An 18,613-nucleotide genomic window follows, 5' to 3' on the forward strand; every position below is an offset into this window, starting at 1 on the left:
AGAGAACTACCTACAGGAGAGAGAACTACCTACAGGAGAGAGAACTACCTACAGGAGAGAGAACTACCTGCAGAGGAGATAACTACCTACAGGAGAGAAGAGAACTACCTACAGGGGAGATAACTACCTACAGGGGAGAGAACTACCTACAGGAGGAGAGAACTACCTACAGGAGAGAGAACTACCTGCAGAGGAGATAACTACCTACAGGAGAGAGAGAAACTACCTACAGGGAGAGAACTAACTACAGGAGAGAGAACTACCTACAGGGAGAGAGAACTACCTACAGGAGAGAGAACTACCTACAGGAGAGAGAACTACCTACAGGAGAGAGAACTACCTACAGGAGAGAGAACTACCTACAGGAGGAGAGAACTACCTACAGGAGAGAGAACTACCTACAGGAGAGAACTACCTACAGGAGGAGAGAACTACCTACAGGAGAGAGAACTACCTACAGGAGAGAGAACTACCTACAGGAGGAGAGAACTACCTACAAGAGAGAGAACTACCTACAGGGGAGAGAACTACCTACAGGAGAGAGAACTACCTACAGGAGAGAGAACTACCTACAGGAGAGAGAACTACCTACAGGAGAGAGAACTAACTACAGGAGAGAGAACTACCTACAGGAGAGAGAACTACCTACAGGGAGAGAACTACCTACAGGGGAGATAACTACCTACAGGAGAGAGAACTACCTACAGGAGAGAGAACTACCTACAGGGGAGAGAAAGTACCTACAGGAGAGAGAACTACCTACAGGAGAGAGAACTACCTACAGGAGAGAGAACTACCTACAGGAGAGAGAACTACCTACAGGAGAGAGAACTACCTACAGGAGAGAAAACTACCTACAGGAGAGAGAACTACCTACAGGAGAGAGAACTACCTACAGGAGAGAGAACTACCTACAGGAGAGAGAAACTACCTACAGGAGAGAGAACTACCTACAGGGGAGATAACTACCTACAGGAGAGAGAACTACCTACAGGAGAGAGAACTACCTACAGGGGGAGAGAACTACCTACAGGAGAGAGAACTACCTACAGGAGAGAGAACTACCTACAGGGGAGAGAAACTACCTACAGGAGAGAGAACTACCTACAGGGGAGAGAACTACCTACAGGAGAGAGAACTACCTACAGGGGAGAGAACTACCTACAGGGGAGAGAACTACCTACAGGGGGGTCCTATATATAGGAGAGCAAACTACCTACAGGAGAGAGAACTACCTACAAGAGAGAGAACTACCTACAGGAGAGAGAACTACCTACAGGAGAGGGAACTACCTACAGGGGAGAGAACTACCTACAGGGGAGAGAACTACCTACAGGGGAGAGAACTACCTACAGGGGGGTCCCTATATATAGGAGAGCAAACTACCTACAGGAGAGAGAACTACCTACAGGAGAGAGAACTACCTACAGGAGAGAGAACTACCTACAGGAGAGAGAACTACCTACAGGAGAGAGAACTACCTACAGGAGAGAAAACTACCTACAGGAGAGAGAACTACCTACAAGAGAGAGAACTACCTACAGGAGAGAGAACTACCTACAGGAGAGAGAACTACCTACAGGAGAGAAAACTACCTACAGGAGAGAGAACTACCTACAAGAGAGAGAACTACCTACAGGAGAGAGAACTACCTACAGGAGAGAGAACTACCTACAGGAGAGAGAACTACCTACAGGAGAGAGAACTACCTACAGGGGAGAGAACTACCTACAGGAGAGAGAACTACCTACAGGAGAGAGAACTACCTACAGGAGAGAGAACTACCTACAGGGGAGAGAACTACCTACAGGAGAGAGAACTACCTACAGGGGAGATAACTACCTACAGGGGGGTCCTATATATAGGGGGGCAAACTACCTACAGGAGAGAGAACTACCTACAGGGGGTCCTATATATAGGGGGGCAAACCACCTACAGGAGAGAGAACTACCTACAAGAGAGAGAACTACCTACAGGAGAGAGAACTACCTACAGGGGGGTCCTATATATAGGGGGGCAAACCACCTACAGGAGAGAGAACTACCTACAGGAGAGAGAACTGCCTACAGGGGGGTCCTATATATAGGGGGGCAAACCACCTACAGGAGAGAGAACTACCTACAGGAGAGAGAACTGCCTACAGGGGGGTCCTATATATAGGGGGGCAAACTACCTACAGGAGAGAGAACTACCTACAGGGGGGTCCTATATATAGGGGAGCAAACTACCTACAGGGGGTCCTATATATAGGGGGGCAAACCACCTACAGGAGAGAGAACTACCTACAAGAGGATCCTATATATAGGAGGGCAAACTACCTACAGGAGAAAGAACTACCTACAGGGGGGTCCTATATATAGGAGGGCAAACCACCTACAGGAGAGAGAACTACCTACAGGGGGTCCTATATATAGGGGGAAACATACCTACAGGGGATCCTATATATAGAGGAGCAAACCACCTACAGGAGAAAGAACTACCTACAGGGGGGTCCTATATATAGGGGGAAACATACCTACAGGAGAGAGAACTACCTACAGGGGGATCCTATATATAGGGTGGAAAACTACCTACAGGAGAGAGAACTACCTACAGGGGGGTCCTATACATAGGGGGGAAAACCACCTACAGGAGAGAAAACTACCTATAGGGGGATCCTATATATATAGGGGGGAAACTACCTACAGGAGAGAGAACTACCTACAGGGGGATCCTATATATAAGGGGCAACATACCTACAGGAGAGAAAACTACCTACAAGGGGGTCCTATATACAGTGGGGCAAAAAAGTAGTCAGCCACCAATAGTGCAAGTTCTCCCACTTAAAATGAGTACTCCGCTGCTCAGCGTTTGGAACAAACTGTTCCGAATGCTGGAGCCGATGCCCGAAGCTCGTGACGTCATACGTCACAAGCCTCCTTATGATGTCACGTCCCGCCCCCTCAATGCAAGTCTATGGGAGGAGGCGTGGCAGCTCCCATAGATTTGCATTGAGGGGACAGGCATGACGTCATTAGGGGGGGTGGGGCTATTACATCATGAGCTCCCAGCGCTGGCTCCAACGTTCGGAACAGTTTGTTCCAAACGCTGAGCAGCGGAGTGCCCCTTTAAAAAGATGAGAGGCTGTAATTTTCATCATAGGTTATAACCTCAACAATGAGAGACAGAATGAGAAAAAAATCCATAAAATCACTTTGTCTGATTTTTAAAGAATTTATTTGCAATAATGGTGGAAAATAAGTATTTGGTCAAAAGTTCATCTCAATACTTTGTTATATTCCCTTTGTTGGCAATGACAGAGGTCACATGTTTTCTGTCTTCATAAGGTTCTCACACACTGTTGCTGGTATTTTGGCCCATTCCTCCATGCAGATCTCCTCTAGAGCAGTGATGTTTTGGGGATGTCGCTGGGCAACACGGACTTTCAACTCCCTCCAAAGGTTTTTTATGGGGTTGAGATCTGGAGACTGGCTAGGCCACTTTAGGACCTTGAAATGCTTCTTATGAAGCCACTCCTTCGTTGCCTGGGTCGGTGTGTTTGGGATCATTGTCATGCTGAAAGACCCAGCCACGTTTCATCTTCAATGTCCTTGCTAATGGAAGGAGGTTTTCACTCAATATCTCACTATACATGGCCCCATTCATTCTTTCCTTTACACGGATCAGTCATTTTGGTCCCTTTGCTGAAACACAGCCCCAAAGCATGATGTCTCTACCCCCATGCTTCACAGTAGGTATGGTGTTCTTTGGATGTAACTCAGCATTCTTTCTCCTCCAAACACAACAAGTTGAGTTTTTACCAAAAAGTTCTACTTTGGTTTCATCTGACCATATGACATTCTCCCAATCCTCTTCTGGATCATCCAAATGCTATCTAGCAAACTTCAGACGGGCCCAGACACGTACTGGCTTAAGCAGGGGGCAGGTCTGGCACTGCATGATTTGAGTCCCTGGCGGCGTAGTGTGTTACTGATGGTAGCCTTTGTTACTTTGGTCCCAGCTCTCTGCAGGTCATTCACCCTGTGTGGTTTTGGGATTTTTGCTCACCGTTCTTGTGGTCATTTTGACACCACGGGGTGAGATCTTGCGTGGAGCCCCAGATCGAGGGAGATTATCAGTGGTCTTGTATGTCTATTTTCTAATAATTGATCCCACAGTTGATTTCTTCACACCAAGCTGCTTGCCTATTGCAGATTCAGTCTTCCCAGCCTGGTGCAGGTCTACAATTTTGTTTCTGGTGTCCTTCGACAGCTCTTTGGTCTAGGCCATAGTGGAGTTTGGAGTGTGACTGTTTGAGGTTGTGGACAGGTGTCTTTTATACTGATGACAAGTTCACACAGGAGCCATTAATACAGGTAATGAGTGGAGGACAGAGGAGACTCTTAAAGAAGAAGTTACAGGTCTGTGAGAGCCAGAAATCTTGCTTGTTTGTAGGTGACCAAATACTTATTTTACATAGGAATTTACCAATTTTTTCATTAGAAATCCTACAATGTGATTTCCTGTACTCTTTCCTCCCATTCTGTCTCTCGTAGCTGAGGTATACCCATGATGAAAATTATAGCCTGTCATCTTTTTAAGTGGGAGAACTTGCACAATTGGTGGCTGACTCAATACTTTTTTGCCCCACTGTATAGGGGAGGCAAACTACCTACAGGAGAGAGAACTACCTACAGGGGCGAGCTACCTTCAAATGGACCGGCATAAACCATGAAAAGCAACATAGAGTAAAAACATATTGGGAGATTTATCAAACTGTGTGAGAGAAAAAGTGGAGGGATTTTCCCGTTAGCTGTGGGAAAATCGCTTCACTTTTTCTCACACAGTTTGATAAATCTCCAATAGTCAATGTTTTACCAAAGAAAGTGTATGGGTGTGCCAAGTGATACATTTTTTCATGCATTCAAATGAATGTGAAATCATGGTGTGAACAGCCCCTTAACCCCTTATGGACTCAGCCCATTTTGGCCTTAAGGACTCAGACAATTTTATTTTTTTCCTCCTCGCCTTCAAAAAATCATAACTCTTTTATATTTTCATCCACAGACTAGTATGAGGGCTTGCTTTTTGCGTGACCAGTTGTCCGTTGTAATGCCATCACTCACTTTACCATAAAATATATGGCGCAACCCAAAAAATACTATTTGTGTGGGGAAATTAAAAAGAAAACCGCAATTTTGCTAATTTTGGAAGGTTTCGTTTTCACGCCTTACAATTTACGGTAAAAGTGACGTGTTCTTTATTCTTTGGGTCAATACGATTAAAATGATACCCGTGATAACATACTTTTCTATTACTTTTGCGCTTAAACATACTAATTTGGTTAAAAAGTTTGTGATTTTTTTTAAGATCCCCCTATTTTGAAGACCTATAACTTTTTCATTTTTCCATATAAGCTGCGGTATGAGGGCTCATTTTTTGCGCTGTGATCTGTACTTTTTATTGATACCATATTTGCTTATATAAAACTTTTAATACATTTTTTATGAAATTTTTTTTGGAATAAAATGTTATAAAAAAGCAGCTATTTTGGACTTTTTTTTTTTTTTTAACGTTCACGCCGTTCACCGTCCGGTATCATTAACATTTTATTTTAATAGTTCAGATATTTACGCACGCGGCAATACCAAATATGTATATAAAATATTGTTTTAACACTTTTTGGGGGTGAAATAGGGAAAATGGGGCAATTTACGTTTTTATTGGGGGAGGGGGTTTTCACATTTTTTGTACTTTATTTTTTTACTTTTATTTTTACACTTTAATAGTCCCCATAGGGGACTATTTATAGCAATCACTCGATTGCTAATACTGTTCAGTCCTATGCATAGGACACAGCACTGATCAGTATTATCTTCATCTTCTGCTCTGGTCTGCGGGAAGGCAGATCAGAGCAGAAGACTCCCGGAAGACAGCGGAGGCAGGTGAGGGGACCTCCATTTGCCGTGCTGGATGATCGGATCGCCGCGGTAGCGCTGCGGGCGATCCGATCATCCAAATAAGTAACCGCGATCCTGCAGATGCCGTGATCGGTATTGATCACGGCATCTGAGGGGTTAATGGCGGACATCCGCAGGATCGCGGGTGTCCGCCATTACCGGCGGGTCCCTGGCTGCTATCCCCAGCCGGGACCTGCCGCGCATGATCCGGGCATCACTCTGATGCCCGCAGTTATGCTTAGGACGTAAATGTACGTCCTGGTGCGTTAAGTACCACCTCACCAGGACGTACATTTACATCCTGCGTCATTAAGGGGTTAAAGGAGTAGTATAGTGAAAATTGTCTTCATCCTATTGTGCCCAGGCTGCAAAACCAAAACCAAAAATTAACTCTCCTTCCTCCGTTCCCCCGTTGCACTGCTATAGCTGTTCGGTCCTCCGGTCAGGTCTTCTTCCTTCTTCCGTGTGCACAAAGTGTTACACTGCAGTCGGTGTATCGATGTCCTGCCTCGGACGAATATAGGCTGAGCGCAGTGTCATGTAAGGAGCGCGGGCAGCAGGGAGAAGGCCGGACCGGAGGACCGAACAGCTATAGCGGCGCAATGGGGGAACGGAGGAAAGTGAGTTAAAGGGGTATTCCAGGAAAAAAAAAAATGTTTAAATATATATCAACTGGCTCCAGAAAGTTAAACAGATTTGTAAATTACTTCTATTAAAAAATCTTAATCCTTCCAATAATTATCAGCAGCTGAAGTTGAGTTGTTATTTTCTGTCTGGCAACAGTGCTCTCTGCTGACATCTCTGCTTGTCTCGGGAACTGCACAGAGTAGAAGAGGTTTGCTATGGGGATTTGCTTCTACTCTGGACAGTTCCCGAGACACGTGTCATCAGAGAGCACTTAGACAGAAAAGAACAAATCAACTTCAGCAGCTCATAAGTACTGAAAGGATTAAGATTTTTTAATAGAAGTCATTTACAAATCTGTTTAACTTTCCGGAGCCAGTTGAGATATATATCAATAAAACATTTTTTTCCTGGATAACCCCTTTAATATTTGTTTTTTGCAGCCTGGGCACAATAGGATGAAGACAATTTTCACTATACTACATACTATACTACTATACTATTTACAATCAAAATGCAATACTATAAATTACTGTGATACCGTCACACTCTAGAGGCAATGTTAGTTCCCCAGAAGAACTCTAGAGGGCAGCACATCCTAAGTTTCCAGGCCATAACAGCAGCTGCCGGGCACAGTGGCACGCACCTTCAGCTCTGCTGAGATTTAAGGGCTTAATGGTCAGATACACTGTAGATTTTAGGGTCAGCTGCAGCCTGTAGTGATGGCTCACAATGCCGTTCCCTTCCAGGAAAAAGCAACCTTTCGAGCGGGTACAAGGCCAGTCCTAAAATGAAAAAGAACAAACAAAACACATAAAAATACAAGTCACAGAGGAGCAGAAAATCACAAAGGTTCTTTAGTAAAGTTGCAAAAACCGTACAGTCATCTGTTTATTTCAAAAAGGAGACTTGTAGCTCGTATGCACTACAAGTCCCAGCAGTATTATTTTGGTCATTTGCACAGAACCTAAATAAACACATTAGGGCTTTTTTTTTTTCTTTGTTTTTTTATGTGATTTTTCTTTATAAACTTGCAGGATAATGTACTAGTGTTCTGTGAGTGCACAAATCTTAATAACAATGCAGAATTTTTTTTCAGCAATTATGGAAAAGCACCACAAAAACGCGGTAAAAACGCGACAAGTAAACTCAGCCTGAAAACTTAAAATCTTCATAAAACACTTCTCCTCATGGCCATATTTATTTTAAAAAAATTCCATTTTGAAGAGGAGAACATATCAAAACTGCATACAATGTGAACTGATTCCAAGCCACTTATAAGTCTAGTCCAGTGTTTCCAAAACAGGGTGCCTCCAGCTGTCACAAAACTACAACTCCCAGCATGCCCGGACAGCCAAAGGCTGGGAGTTGTAGTTTTGCAACAGCTGGAGGTACCCTGGTTGGGAAACATTTCCCATCAGTTGCTACAACAGTATTTCCCAACCAGGGTGCCTCCAGCTGTTGCAAAGCTACAACTCCCAGCATGCGCAGAGCCGCGGTAATGCCGGGTCCCCGTACGGAGATCCCAGGGGTCCCAGCGGTTGGAGTCTCCGCGATCAGACACTTATCCCTTATCCTGCGGATAGGGGATAAGTGTCTAAGACTGCAGTACTCCTTTAACCCCTTAAGGACCAAGCCCATTTTCACCTTAAGGACCAGAGCATTTGACCTGACCACTGTCACTTTAAGGCTGGGTTCACACTGCAGAATTTCTGCCGGAGATCGAGCCGGCGGCACTAGGACCGCGTGGACTACATTGCCGTCCCCACAGATGGCAATGCATTTCTGAGCAGATCTCCCAAAAGATCCACCCAGAAATGCATTGCAGTCTATGGAGCAGCAATGTAGTCCACGCGGTCCTACTGCCACCGGCTCGATCGCCGGCAGAAATTCTGCCCAGAGATTCTGCAGTGTGAACCCAGCCAGCCTAAGCATTAAAAGGGTACTCCGGTGGAAAACATTTATTTATTTTTTTTAAATCAACTGGTGCCAGAAATTTAAACCGATTTGTAAATTACTTCTATTAAAATATCTTTATCCTTCCAGTACTTATTAGCGGCTGTATATTACAGAGAACATTCTTTTGTTTTTGGATTTCTTTTTTTTTATGTCCACAGTGCTCTCTGCTGACACCTCTGATTTGCTCCTGTTCTGAACAGTTCATGATACGGACTGAGGTGTCAGCAGAGAGCACCGTGGACAGAAAAAAAAAAAAAGAAATCCAAAAAGAAAAGAATTTCCTCTGTAGTATTCAGCAGCTAATAAATACTGGAAGGATAAAGAATTTTAATAGAAGTCATTTACAAATCTGTTTAACTTTCTGGCACCAGTTGAATAAAAAAAAAAGTTCTCCACCGGAGTACCCCTTTAATAACTCTGGAATGCTTTTACTTATGAATTTGATTCCGAGATTGTTTTTTTTGTGACATGTTCTACTTTAACATAGTACGTTTTTGTCGATATTTGTATCATTTGTTGGTGAAAAATGCCAAAATTTCATGAAAATTTTTTTAATTTAGAATTTTTCTAACTCTGAAGCTCTCTGCTTGTAAGGAAAATGAACATCCCAAATAAATTATATATTGATTCGCATATACAACATTAGGGATCGACCGATATTGATTTTTTAGGGCCGATACCGATAATCTGTGAACTTTGAGGCCGAGAGCCGATAACGTCTACCGATATTCCGGTATAAGTTAATGGCTATTTCTCTCTCTTGTTAACCCTTTGGGTGTTTCACAGGAATTGCAGCAAAGTGAAGGAGAAAATTCAAAATCTTAATTTTTTACACTCGCATGTTCTTGTAGACCCAATTTTGGAATTTTTACAAGGGGTAAAAGGAGAAAAAGTCCCCCAAAATGTGTAACCCAATTTCTCTCGAGTAAGGAAATACCTCATATGTGGATGTCAAGTGCTCTGTGGGTGCACTACAAGGCTCAGAAAGGAAGGAGCGACAGTGGGATTTTGGAGAGTGAATTTTGCTGAAATGGTTTTTGGGGGGCATGTCACATTTAGGAAGCCCCTATAAAAACCCACATGGCATACTATTTTGGAAAACTACACCCCTCAAGGCATGTAACAAGAAGTACAGTGAGCCTTAACACCCCACAGGTGCTTGACGACTTTTCGGTAAAGTTGGATGTGTAAATTCCATTGTTCTGGCACCATGGGGCTTTGTAAACACACGTGGCCTTCAATTCCAGACATATTCTCTCTCCATTTTGCCGCCTTTTTTCCTATTACCCCTTGTGAAAATGAAAAATTTGGTATAACACCAGCATTTTATTGAAAAAATAAAAAAAAATTATTTTCATGTCCAAGTTTAACAAAAATTATTTTAACTTCTGTGGGGTGTTAAGGCTCACTATACCCCTTGTTACATTCCGTGAGGGGTGTAGTTTCCAAAATGGGGTCACATGTGGGTGTTTTTTTTTCTTTACGTTTATGTCAGAACCGCTGTAACGATCAGCCGCCCCTGTGCAAATCACCCCAAATGTACATAGTGCTCTCTCACTCCTGAGCCTTGTTGTGCACCCACAGAACATTTTCCGTTCCACAAATGGGTATTTCCATACAAATTTTGGGGGTCTTTTTATCATTTTATCTCTTGTGAAAATGAAAAGTATAGGGCAACACCAGCGTGTTAGTGTAAAAAATAAAATTATTTTACAATAACATGCTGCTGTAGACCCCAACTTTACCTTTTCATAAGGGGTAAAAGGTAGAAAAAGCCCCCCAAAATTTGTAACGCAATTTCTCCCGAGTACAGAAATCCCCATATGTGGCCCTAAACTATTGCCTTTAAATATGACAGGGCTCCGAAGTGAGAGAGTGCCATGCGCATTTGATGCCTAAATTAGGGAATTGCATGGGACGGACTCGGATGCAAGAATTACACTTGCCTCCAATATTAAAATTACCCTTTGGCAGGGTTTCCCAAAAATGGTGCCTCCAGCTGTTGCAAAACTCCCAGCATGCCTGGACAGTCAATGGCTGTCTGTCAATACTGGGAGTTGTTGTTTTGCAACAGCTGGAGGCTCTGTTTTGGAAATACTGCTGTACGAGATGTTTTTCATTTCTATTGGGGAGGTAACTGTGTAGGGGTATATGTATATGTAGTGTTTTACTATTAATTTTGTGTTAGTATAGTGTGGTGTTTTTTGGGTACATTCACACAGGCAGGGGTTTACAGCGAGTTTCCTGCTGGGAGTTTGAGCTGCAGTGGAAAGTTTGCTGCAACCCGTGTGCCTCCAGCTGTTGCAAAACTACAAATCCCAGCATGCCCAGACAGCCGAAGGGCATGTTGGGAGTTGTAGTTATGCAACAACTGGAGGAGAACAGTTTGGAGACCACTATACAGTGGTTTCCAAACTGTATCCCTCCTGGTGTTGCAAAACTTCAACTCCAAGCATGCCAAGACTGCCCAGGCATGCCGGGAGTTGGGAGTTCGGCAACATCTGAAGGGACAGATGTTGCCGAACTACAACTCCCAGCATGCCTGGACAGTCTCGGCATGCCTTGAATTGTAGTTTTGCAACATCTGGAGGGCTACAGTTTGGACTCCACTGTATAGTGGTCTCCAAACTGTGCCCTTCCAGATGATGCAAAACTAAAACCCCCAGCATGCTGAGACTGTCCAGGCATGCTGGGTGTTGTAGTTCTGCAACATCTGAAGGGCCACATGTTACAGAACTACAACTCCCAGCATGCCTGGACTGTCTGGGCATGCTGAGAGTTGTGGTTTTGCAACATCTGGAAGGACACAGTTTGGAGACCACTGCACATTGGTCTCCAAACTGTGGCCCTCCAAATGTTGCAAAACTACAACTCCCAGCAACCCCAGACAGACAAAGGCTGTCTGGGCATGCTGGGAGTTGTAGTTTTGAAACTCCTAGAAGCAGTAGTGAAGATCACTTTACAGCGATCTTCACTGCTGCCTCTGACGCCACCGTTTCCACTTGCCTGCCGGTCCTCCAAGCTGCCTGCTCCACTCGCCGGTCCCCGGGTCTTCCAGGTAACTTCTGCCGGTCCACCGCCGCCATCTTCCCTCGCTCAGCCCGGACTTCCAGGGGCGGGCAGAGCGGGGGATCTCAAATGTCACACCCTGCCCCTGCCTTGCCGGTCAGTCCTGACCAGCCAATCTCAGGGGATAGGAGGAGGTGGCACCCCTGCCACCTCGCTCCTATCTTTCAGGATTATCGAGGCTGTCTCTGACAAATCGCCGATCCTAATTGAATTGCGACACGGGGGGTCTCAGGGCTTTGCACGGGGTGCATGCCGAATGATTTCAGCAGGTATCCTGGTCCCCGCCTGGTTCGGCAGGGACCGGAATTCCCACGGACGTACAGGTACGCCCTGTGTCCTTAACTACCAGGACGTCAGGGTGTACCCGTACACCCTGTTTCCTAAACTACAATACAAGGACTGAGTGTAATGTTGTCGCACAGGCCCCCATTGCCTAAGGAGGCTACTTGTGACCCCTCTGATCCCCCTACTAAATCGATTGTGTCCCCTGTCTTACATATACACCGATACAATTTATTCTCATGTACAAACAGTCCATAAATATAAGAAATAAATGGCGCATTGTAGACAGGTTGAGTTAGGTGTGTGCGGGCAGAAATATGGCGTTTAGCGGCAGCCCGTTTCTTTAGGTGAGCGGCGTCTACCTGGACTCATAGCTCAGCCGTGCCGGGTAAATAGCCGCCCATTGGCCTGTAATGTGGCGAAAATGTAAGTGTCAGGCCGGAGACGATTTACAGGTGGTCGGGGGGTGAAAAAGCAAAACCAGGAGTTGTTATTGGAAATGAGAACGCGCCCCGGGAGAGCTGTGACTGCCGCATTTTCGTCCTGCGTTCTACAATCATTTTATGTGCCTCATACGCTTCCCCGGGGCCCTATAGAGCGGGGGGCCCGAGCAATTTGCCCTTTTATGGCTTTGATATCTTCAGCTATTATTTCAGGTTGCGGGGGAAAAGGGAAAAAAATTAAATTAAATAAAAACAGAGATCCTAGTAAAGTCCGAATGAAGTAAAAGGAACGCGGCGGCCCCGCTGATCAATAATAACGCTCTACAAATATTGACTCTGGGAACGGGATCTGATGTGTCCCCCACAGGAGACGCCGCGCCGGTGATTTATCAACGTGGCCAAAATGTCGCCTCCTAAATGAAAATCAATGGCGGTTTATGGAGAAGTGGGGGGCAGGGGGTTTAACCTCTTAAGGACCCAGGACGTACGGGGACGTCCCCGCACCCTGGGCCTTAAGGACCCAGGACGTCCCCGTACGTCCTGGCGTTTTCCGGTCTCTGCCGCTCGCCGGGCAGAGATCGGAACTGGATGCCTGCTGAAATCCTTCAGCAGGCATCCAGGGCAAACGCCGAGGGGGGCCATGTAGGCCCCCCATGTCGGCGATCGCCGCAAATCGCATGGGAAATCGCCCTTGCGATCTGCGGCGATACCGGGCTGATCGGGTCTCTGGGACCCGACCGCCCGGTAATTTCGCATGATCCCGGCTGTCACAGACAGCCAGGACCATGCTGAAGTATCGGAGCGAGGTGGCAAGCCTGCCACCACCTCCCATTCCCTGCGATCTGTCGGTTAGTTAACCGACCAATCGCAGGAGGGGGGGGGGGTGGTTACTTCCTCCCGTCCTGCCCGGCCCCTGAAAGTCGGGACAGGACGGGAGGAAGACCGGAGGACGCGGCGGGGGACGGGGGAGTGCTGGGGCCCGGCCCCGGTACTTACCTCGTCCCTGAAGACCCGGATCCCGGCGGGGAAGATGGCGGCGGCGGCGACAGGTGAGTAGATCTTCAGCCGCGGTCGGGCCCTTTACAGCAATGCACGTCGCCGTAAAGCGACATGCATTGCTGTAATAGGACCCTGTAAACTACAACTCCCAGCATGCCCAGACAGCCCTTGGCGTCTGGGCATGCTGGGAGTTGCAGTTTTGCAACATCTGGAGGTCCACAGTTTTTGGACCACTGTGCCCTTCCAGATGTTGCAAAACTACACATCCTCAGCATGCCCTTACTGTCCAGGCATGCTGGGAGTTGTAGTTCTGTAACATCTGGCCCTTCAGATGTTGCAGAACTACAACTCCCAGCATGCCTGGACAGTTTTGGCATACTGGGAGTTGTAGTTTTGCAACATCTGGAAGGGCACAGATTGGGAACCACTGTATTAGTGGTCTGCAAACTAGTCCTCCAGATGTTGCAAAACTACAACTCCAAGCATGCTGGGAGTTGTAGTTCGGCAACATCTGGCTCTAAAGATGTTGCCTAACTACTACTCCCAGCATGCCTGAGAATGTTTGGGAGTTGTGGTTTTGCAAAAGCTGGAGGCACACTGGTTGGGAAACATTGTTTCCTAACTCAGTGTTTCCCAACCCGTGTGCCTCCAGCTGTTGCAAAACCACAACTCCCAAACATTCTCAGGCATGCTGGGAGTAGTAGTTTTGCAACAGCTGGAGGTCCCCCCCCCTGTGAATGTACAGGGTACACTCACATGGGCAGGCGGCTTACAGTGAGTATCGGGCTGCAAGTTTGCAATGCAGCAAATTTTGCGCGGCAGCTCAAACTCGCTGTAACCCCCCCGCCCGTGCGACTGTACCCTAAAAACACTACACTACACTACCACAAAATAAAATAAAAAGTAAAAAACACTACATATACACATACCCCTACACAGCCCCCCTCCCTCCCCAATAAAAATGAAAAACGTCTGGTACGCCACTCTTTCCAAAATGGAGCCTCCAGCTGTTGCAAAACAATAACTCCCAGTATTGCCGGACAGCCGTTGGCTGTCCAGGCATGCTGGGAGTTTTGCAACAGCTGGAGGCACCCTATTTGGGAATCACTGGCGTAGAATACCCCTATGTCCACCCCTATGCAAATCCCTAATTCAGGCCTCAAATGCGCAGGGCGCTCTCACTTTGGAGCCCTGTCGTATTTCAAGGCAACAGTTTAGGGTCACATATGGGGTATCGCCGTACTCGGGAGAAATTGCCTAACAAATTTTGGGGGGCTTTTTCTCCTTTCACCCCTTATGAAAAGGTGAAGTTGGGGTCTACACCAGCATGTTAGTGTAAAAAAAATAAACTTTTTACACTAACATGCTGGTGTTGCCCTATACTTTTCATTTTGACAAGAGGTAAAGGGGAAAAAAGCCCCCCAAAATTTGTAACGCAATTTCTCCCGAGTACGGAGATACCCCAAATGTGGGCACAAACTGCTCTGGGGGCACACAACAAGGCCCAGAAGGGAGAGTGCGCCATGTACATTTGAGGTGATTTGCACAGGGGTGGCTGATTGTTACAGCGGTTTTGACAAACGCAAAAAAAAAAAAAAAAACACATGTGACCCCATTTCGGAAACTACACCCCTCACGGAATGTAATGAGGGGTGCAGTGAGAATTTACACCCCACTGGTGTCTGACAGATCTTTGGAAGAGTGGGCTGTGCAAATTAAAAATGTTTTACAGCCCACTGTTCCAAAGATATGACAGACACCAGTGGGGGGTAAATGCTCACTTTACGCCTTCTTATGTTCCTCAAGGGGTATAGTTTCCAAAATGGTATGCCATGTGGGGGTTATTTTGCTGTTCTGGCACCATTGGGGCTTCCTAAATGCGACATGCCCCCCGAGCAAAATTTGCTCTCAAAAAGCCAAATATGACTCCTTCTCTTCTGAGCATTGTAGTTCGCCCGTAGTGCACTTCAGGTCAACTTTTGGGGTACCTCCATACTCAGAAGAGATGTGGTTACAAATTTTGGGGGGTATTTTCTGCTATTAACCCTTGCAAAAATGTGAAATTTGGGGGGGAAACACACCTTTTAGTGATTTTTTTTAATTTTTTTTTTACGTATGCAAAAGTCGTGAAACCCCTGTGGGGTATTAAGGCTCACTTTATTTCTTGTTACGTTCCCCGAGGGGTCTAGTTTCCAAAATGGTATGCCATGTGTTTTTTTTTTGCTGTCCTGGCACCATAGGGGCTTCCTAAATGCGACATGCCCCCGAGCAAAATTTGCTCTCAAAAAGCCAAATATGACTCCTTCTCTTCTGAGCATTGTAGTTCACCCATAGTACACCTCAGGTCAACTTATGGGGTACCTTCATACTCAGAAGAGATGGGGTTACAATGTTTGGGGGGTATTTTCTGCTATTAACCCTTGCAAAAATGTGAAATTTGGGGGGAAACACACATTTTAGTGAAATTTTATTTTTATTTTTTTACATATGCAAAAGTCGTGAAACACCTGTGGGGTATTAAGGCTCACTTTATTCCTTGTTACGTACCTCAAGGGGTCTAGTTTCCAAAATGGTATGCCATGTGGGGGATTTTTGCTATTCTGGCACCATAGGGGCTTCCTAAATGCAACATGCCCCCCAAAAACCATTTAAAAAAAACGTACTCTCCAAAATCCCCTTGTCGCTCCTTCGCTTCTGAGCCCTCTACTGCTCCCGCCGAACACTTTACATAGACATATGAGGTATGTGCTTACTCGAGAGAAATTGGGCTACAAATATAAGTATACATTTTCTCTTTTTTCCCCTTGTAAAAATTCAAAAATTGGGTCTACAAGAACATGCGAGTGGAAAAAAATGGAGATTGTGAATTTTCTCCTTCACTTTGCTGTTATTCCTGTGAAACACCTAAAGGGTTAAAACGCGGACTGAATGTCATTTTCAATACTTTGGGGGGTGCAGTTTTTATAATGGGGTCATTTGTGGGGTATTTCTAAAATGAAGACCCTTCAAATCCACTTCAAACCTGAACTGGTCCATGAAAAATTGTGAGTTTGGAAATTTTGTGAAAAATTGGAAAATTGCTGCTGAACTTTGAAGCCCTCTGGTGACTTCCAAAAGTAAAAACATGTCAATTTTATGATGCAAATATAAAGTAGACATATTGTATATGTGAATAAAAAAAAAATTATTCGGAATATCCATTTTCCTTACAAGCAGAGAGCTTCAAAGTTAGAAAAATGCAAAATTTTCTAATTTTTCATAAAATTTGGGGATTTTTCACCAAGAAAGGATGCAAGTTACCACAAAATTTTACCACTATGTTAAAGTAGAATATGTCACGAAAAAACAATCTCGGAATCAGAATGATAACTAAAAGCATTCCAGAGTTATTAATGTTTAAAGTGACAGTGGTCAGATGTGCAAAAAAAGGCCGGGTCCTGAGGTGTAAAATGGCTGGGTCCTTAAGGGGTTAAGGGTGCCTCATACCCGTACTTAACCCTTGCCATTTTACCAATGAATGCAACCTGCTACACTGCCTTTACCACCCTATAAATATCAAGGAAAGCCTCAGCTCCACTCAGCTTTTTTTGGAGACTGCATGGTCAGCCAATGAGCACAATGGAATTAATATACAGAGTGAAGCTGCTTCGTTCTAGCACAGTGTTTCACAGCTATAGTACCTCCAGCTGTTGCAAAACTACAACTCCCAGCATGCCCGGACAGCCAACGGCTGTCCGGGCATGCTGGGAGTTGTAGTTTTGCAACAGCCGGAGGCACGCCAGTTGGGAAACATTGACTAAAGGCTGTCCAGGAATGCTGGGAGTTGTAGTTTTGCGACAGCTGGAGGCACGCCAGTTGGGAAACACTGACTAAAGGCTGTCCAGGAATGCTGGGACTTGTCTTTTTGCAACAGCTGGAGGCACACTGGTTGGGAAACAATGCTCTAGAGGGCTATATGAGCATGTTGGGAGTTGTAGTTTTGCAACAGCTGGAGACACCCAGGTTGGGAAACCTGTTCTAGCAAGTGATTGGCACACTTCCCACTCCAAAAATATCAAGGCAAACCTCAGTTCCACTCAGCTTTTTCTGGGCACTGCATGGACAGCCAATGGGCACAATGGAATGAATATACAGAGTGGAGCTGCTTTATTTAAGCGCAGTGATTTCCAAGCAGGGTGCCTCCAGCTGTTGCTAAACTACAACTCCCAGCATGAAAGCTGGCAGTGCTCTGGTTGGGAAACACTGCTCTAGAGGGCTTTGAAGGCATGCTGAGAGTTGTAGTTTTGCAATAGCTGGAGCTTTTGCGGCACACTGGTTGGGAAACACTGCCCCAGAACAATGAAGATTTAAATGTCATTCCTGATCCACGGAAGGTGCCAGGTTTTATGGGGGCTGTAATGGGCACTGTTACCTCAGACGACTACGGCTGTCAGTCAGCACTTGCTGGGAGTTTTAGTTTTGCAACAGCTGGAGGCACACTGGTTGGGAGACACTGCCCAAAAACAATGAAGATTTAAATGTCATTCCTGATCCGAGAAAGGTGCCAGGTTTTATGGGCACAGTAATGGGCACCTTATATCAGATGCCTATAGCTGTCAGGGCATGCTGGGAGTTGTAGTTTTGCAAGACCCTTGCTGGAAAACATTTTCTTTTATATCAATCAACTGGTGCCAGAAAGATAAACATATTTGTAAATGACTTCTATTAAAAAAATCTTTATGCTTCCCCTACTTTTTAGCAGCTGTAGGCTAAAGAGGAAATTCTTTTCTTTTAAAATTTCTTTTTTGTCTTGTCCACAGTGCTCTCTGCTGACACCTCTGTCCATGTCAGGAACTGTCCAGAGCAGGAGAAAATTCTCATAGCAAACCTATGCTGCTCTGGACAGTTCCTGACACGGACAGAGGTGTCAGCAGAGAGCACTGTGGACAATACAAAAAAGAAATTCAAAAAGAAAAGAATTTCCTCTGTAGCATACAGCTGCTCATAAGTACTGGAAGGATAAAGATTTTTTTAATAGAAGTCATTTACAAATCTGTTTAACTTTCTGGCACCAGTTCATTTAAAAAAAAAAAAAAAAAAGTTTTCTACCGGAGTACCCCTTTAACACATGCAGATTCCAGGGTAGATCTCCTGGGAAATCTGCATCAGAAAAAAAAAATCATCTACAACGTGTAGACTTGACTGAACTGCACCCCGGCGAGCAGTGTATGTGTAACATACAATAAGTGAACCATATAAAAGAGCCTTCTAGTAATGCAAACTTTGGCCCCGGGGTGTAATAGAAGTGTAACATATAGC

The 18,613-nt window shown here is 45.3% G+C and overlaps 1 protein-coding gene across 1 annotated transcript in view; it reads right to left on the reverse strand.

Annotated features, from left to right (window-relative positions):
• EFCAB7 (EF-hand calcium binding domain 7) overlaps window positions 1–18,613 on the reverse strand; it is a gene marked incomplete in the record, with an annotated part of 74,497 nt that overhangs the window by 31,962 nt on the left and 23,922 nt on the right. Inside the window, 1 exon segment of the mRNA XM_056532855.1 lies at window positions 7,210–7,348. Coding sequence (XP_056388830.1) covers window positions 7,210–7,348 — 139 coding nt within the window.

The sequence above is a fragment of the Hyla sarda genome, chromosome 7 (genome assembly GCF_029499605.1).
Source record: "Hyla sarda isolate aHylSar1 chromosome 7, aHylSar1.hap1, whole genome shotgun sequence".
NCBI classification, from domain to species: Eukaryota; Metazoa; Chordata; class Amphibia; order Anura; family Hylidae; genus Hyla; species Hyla sarda.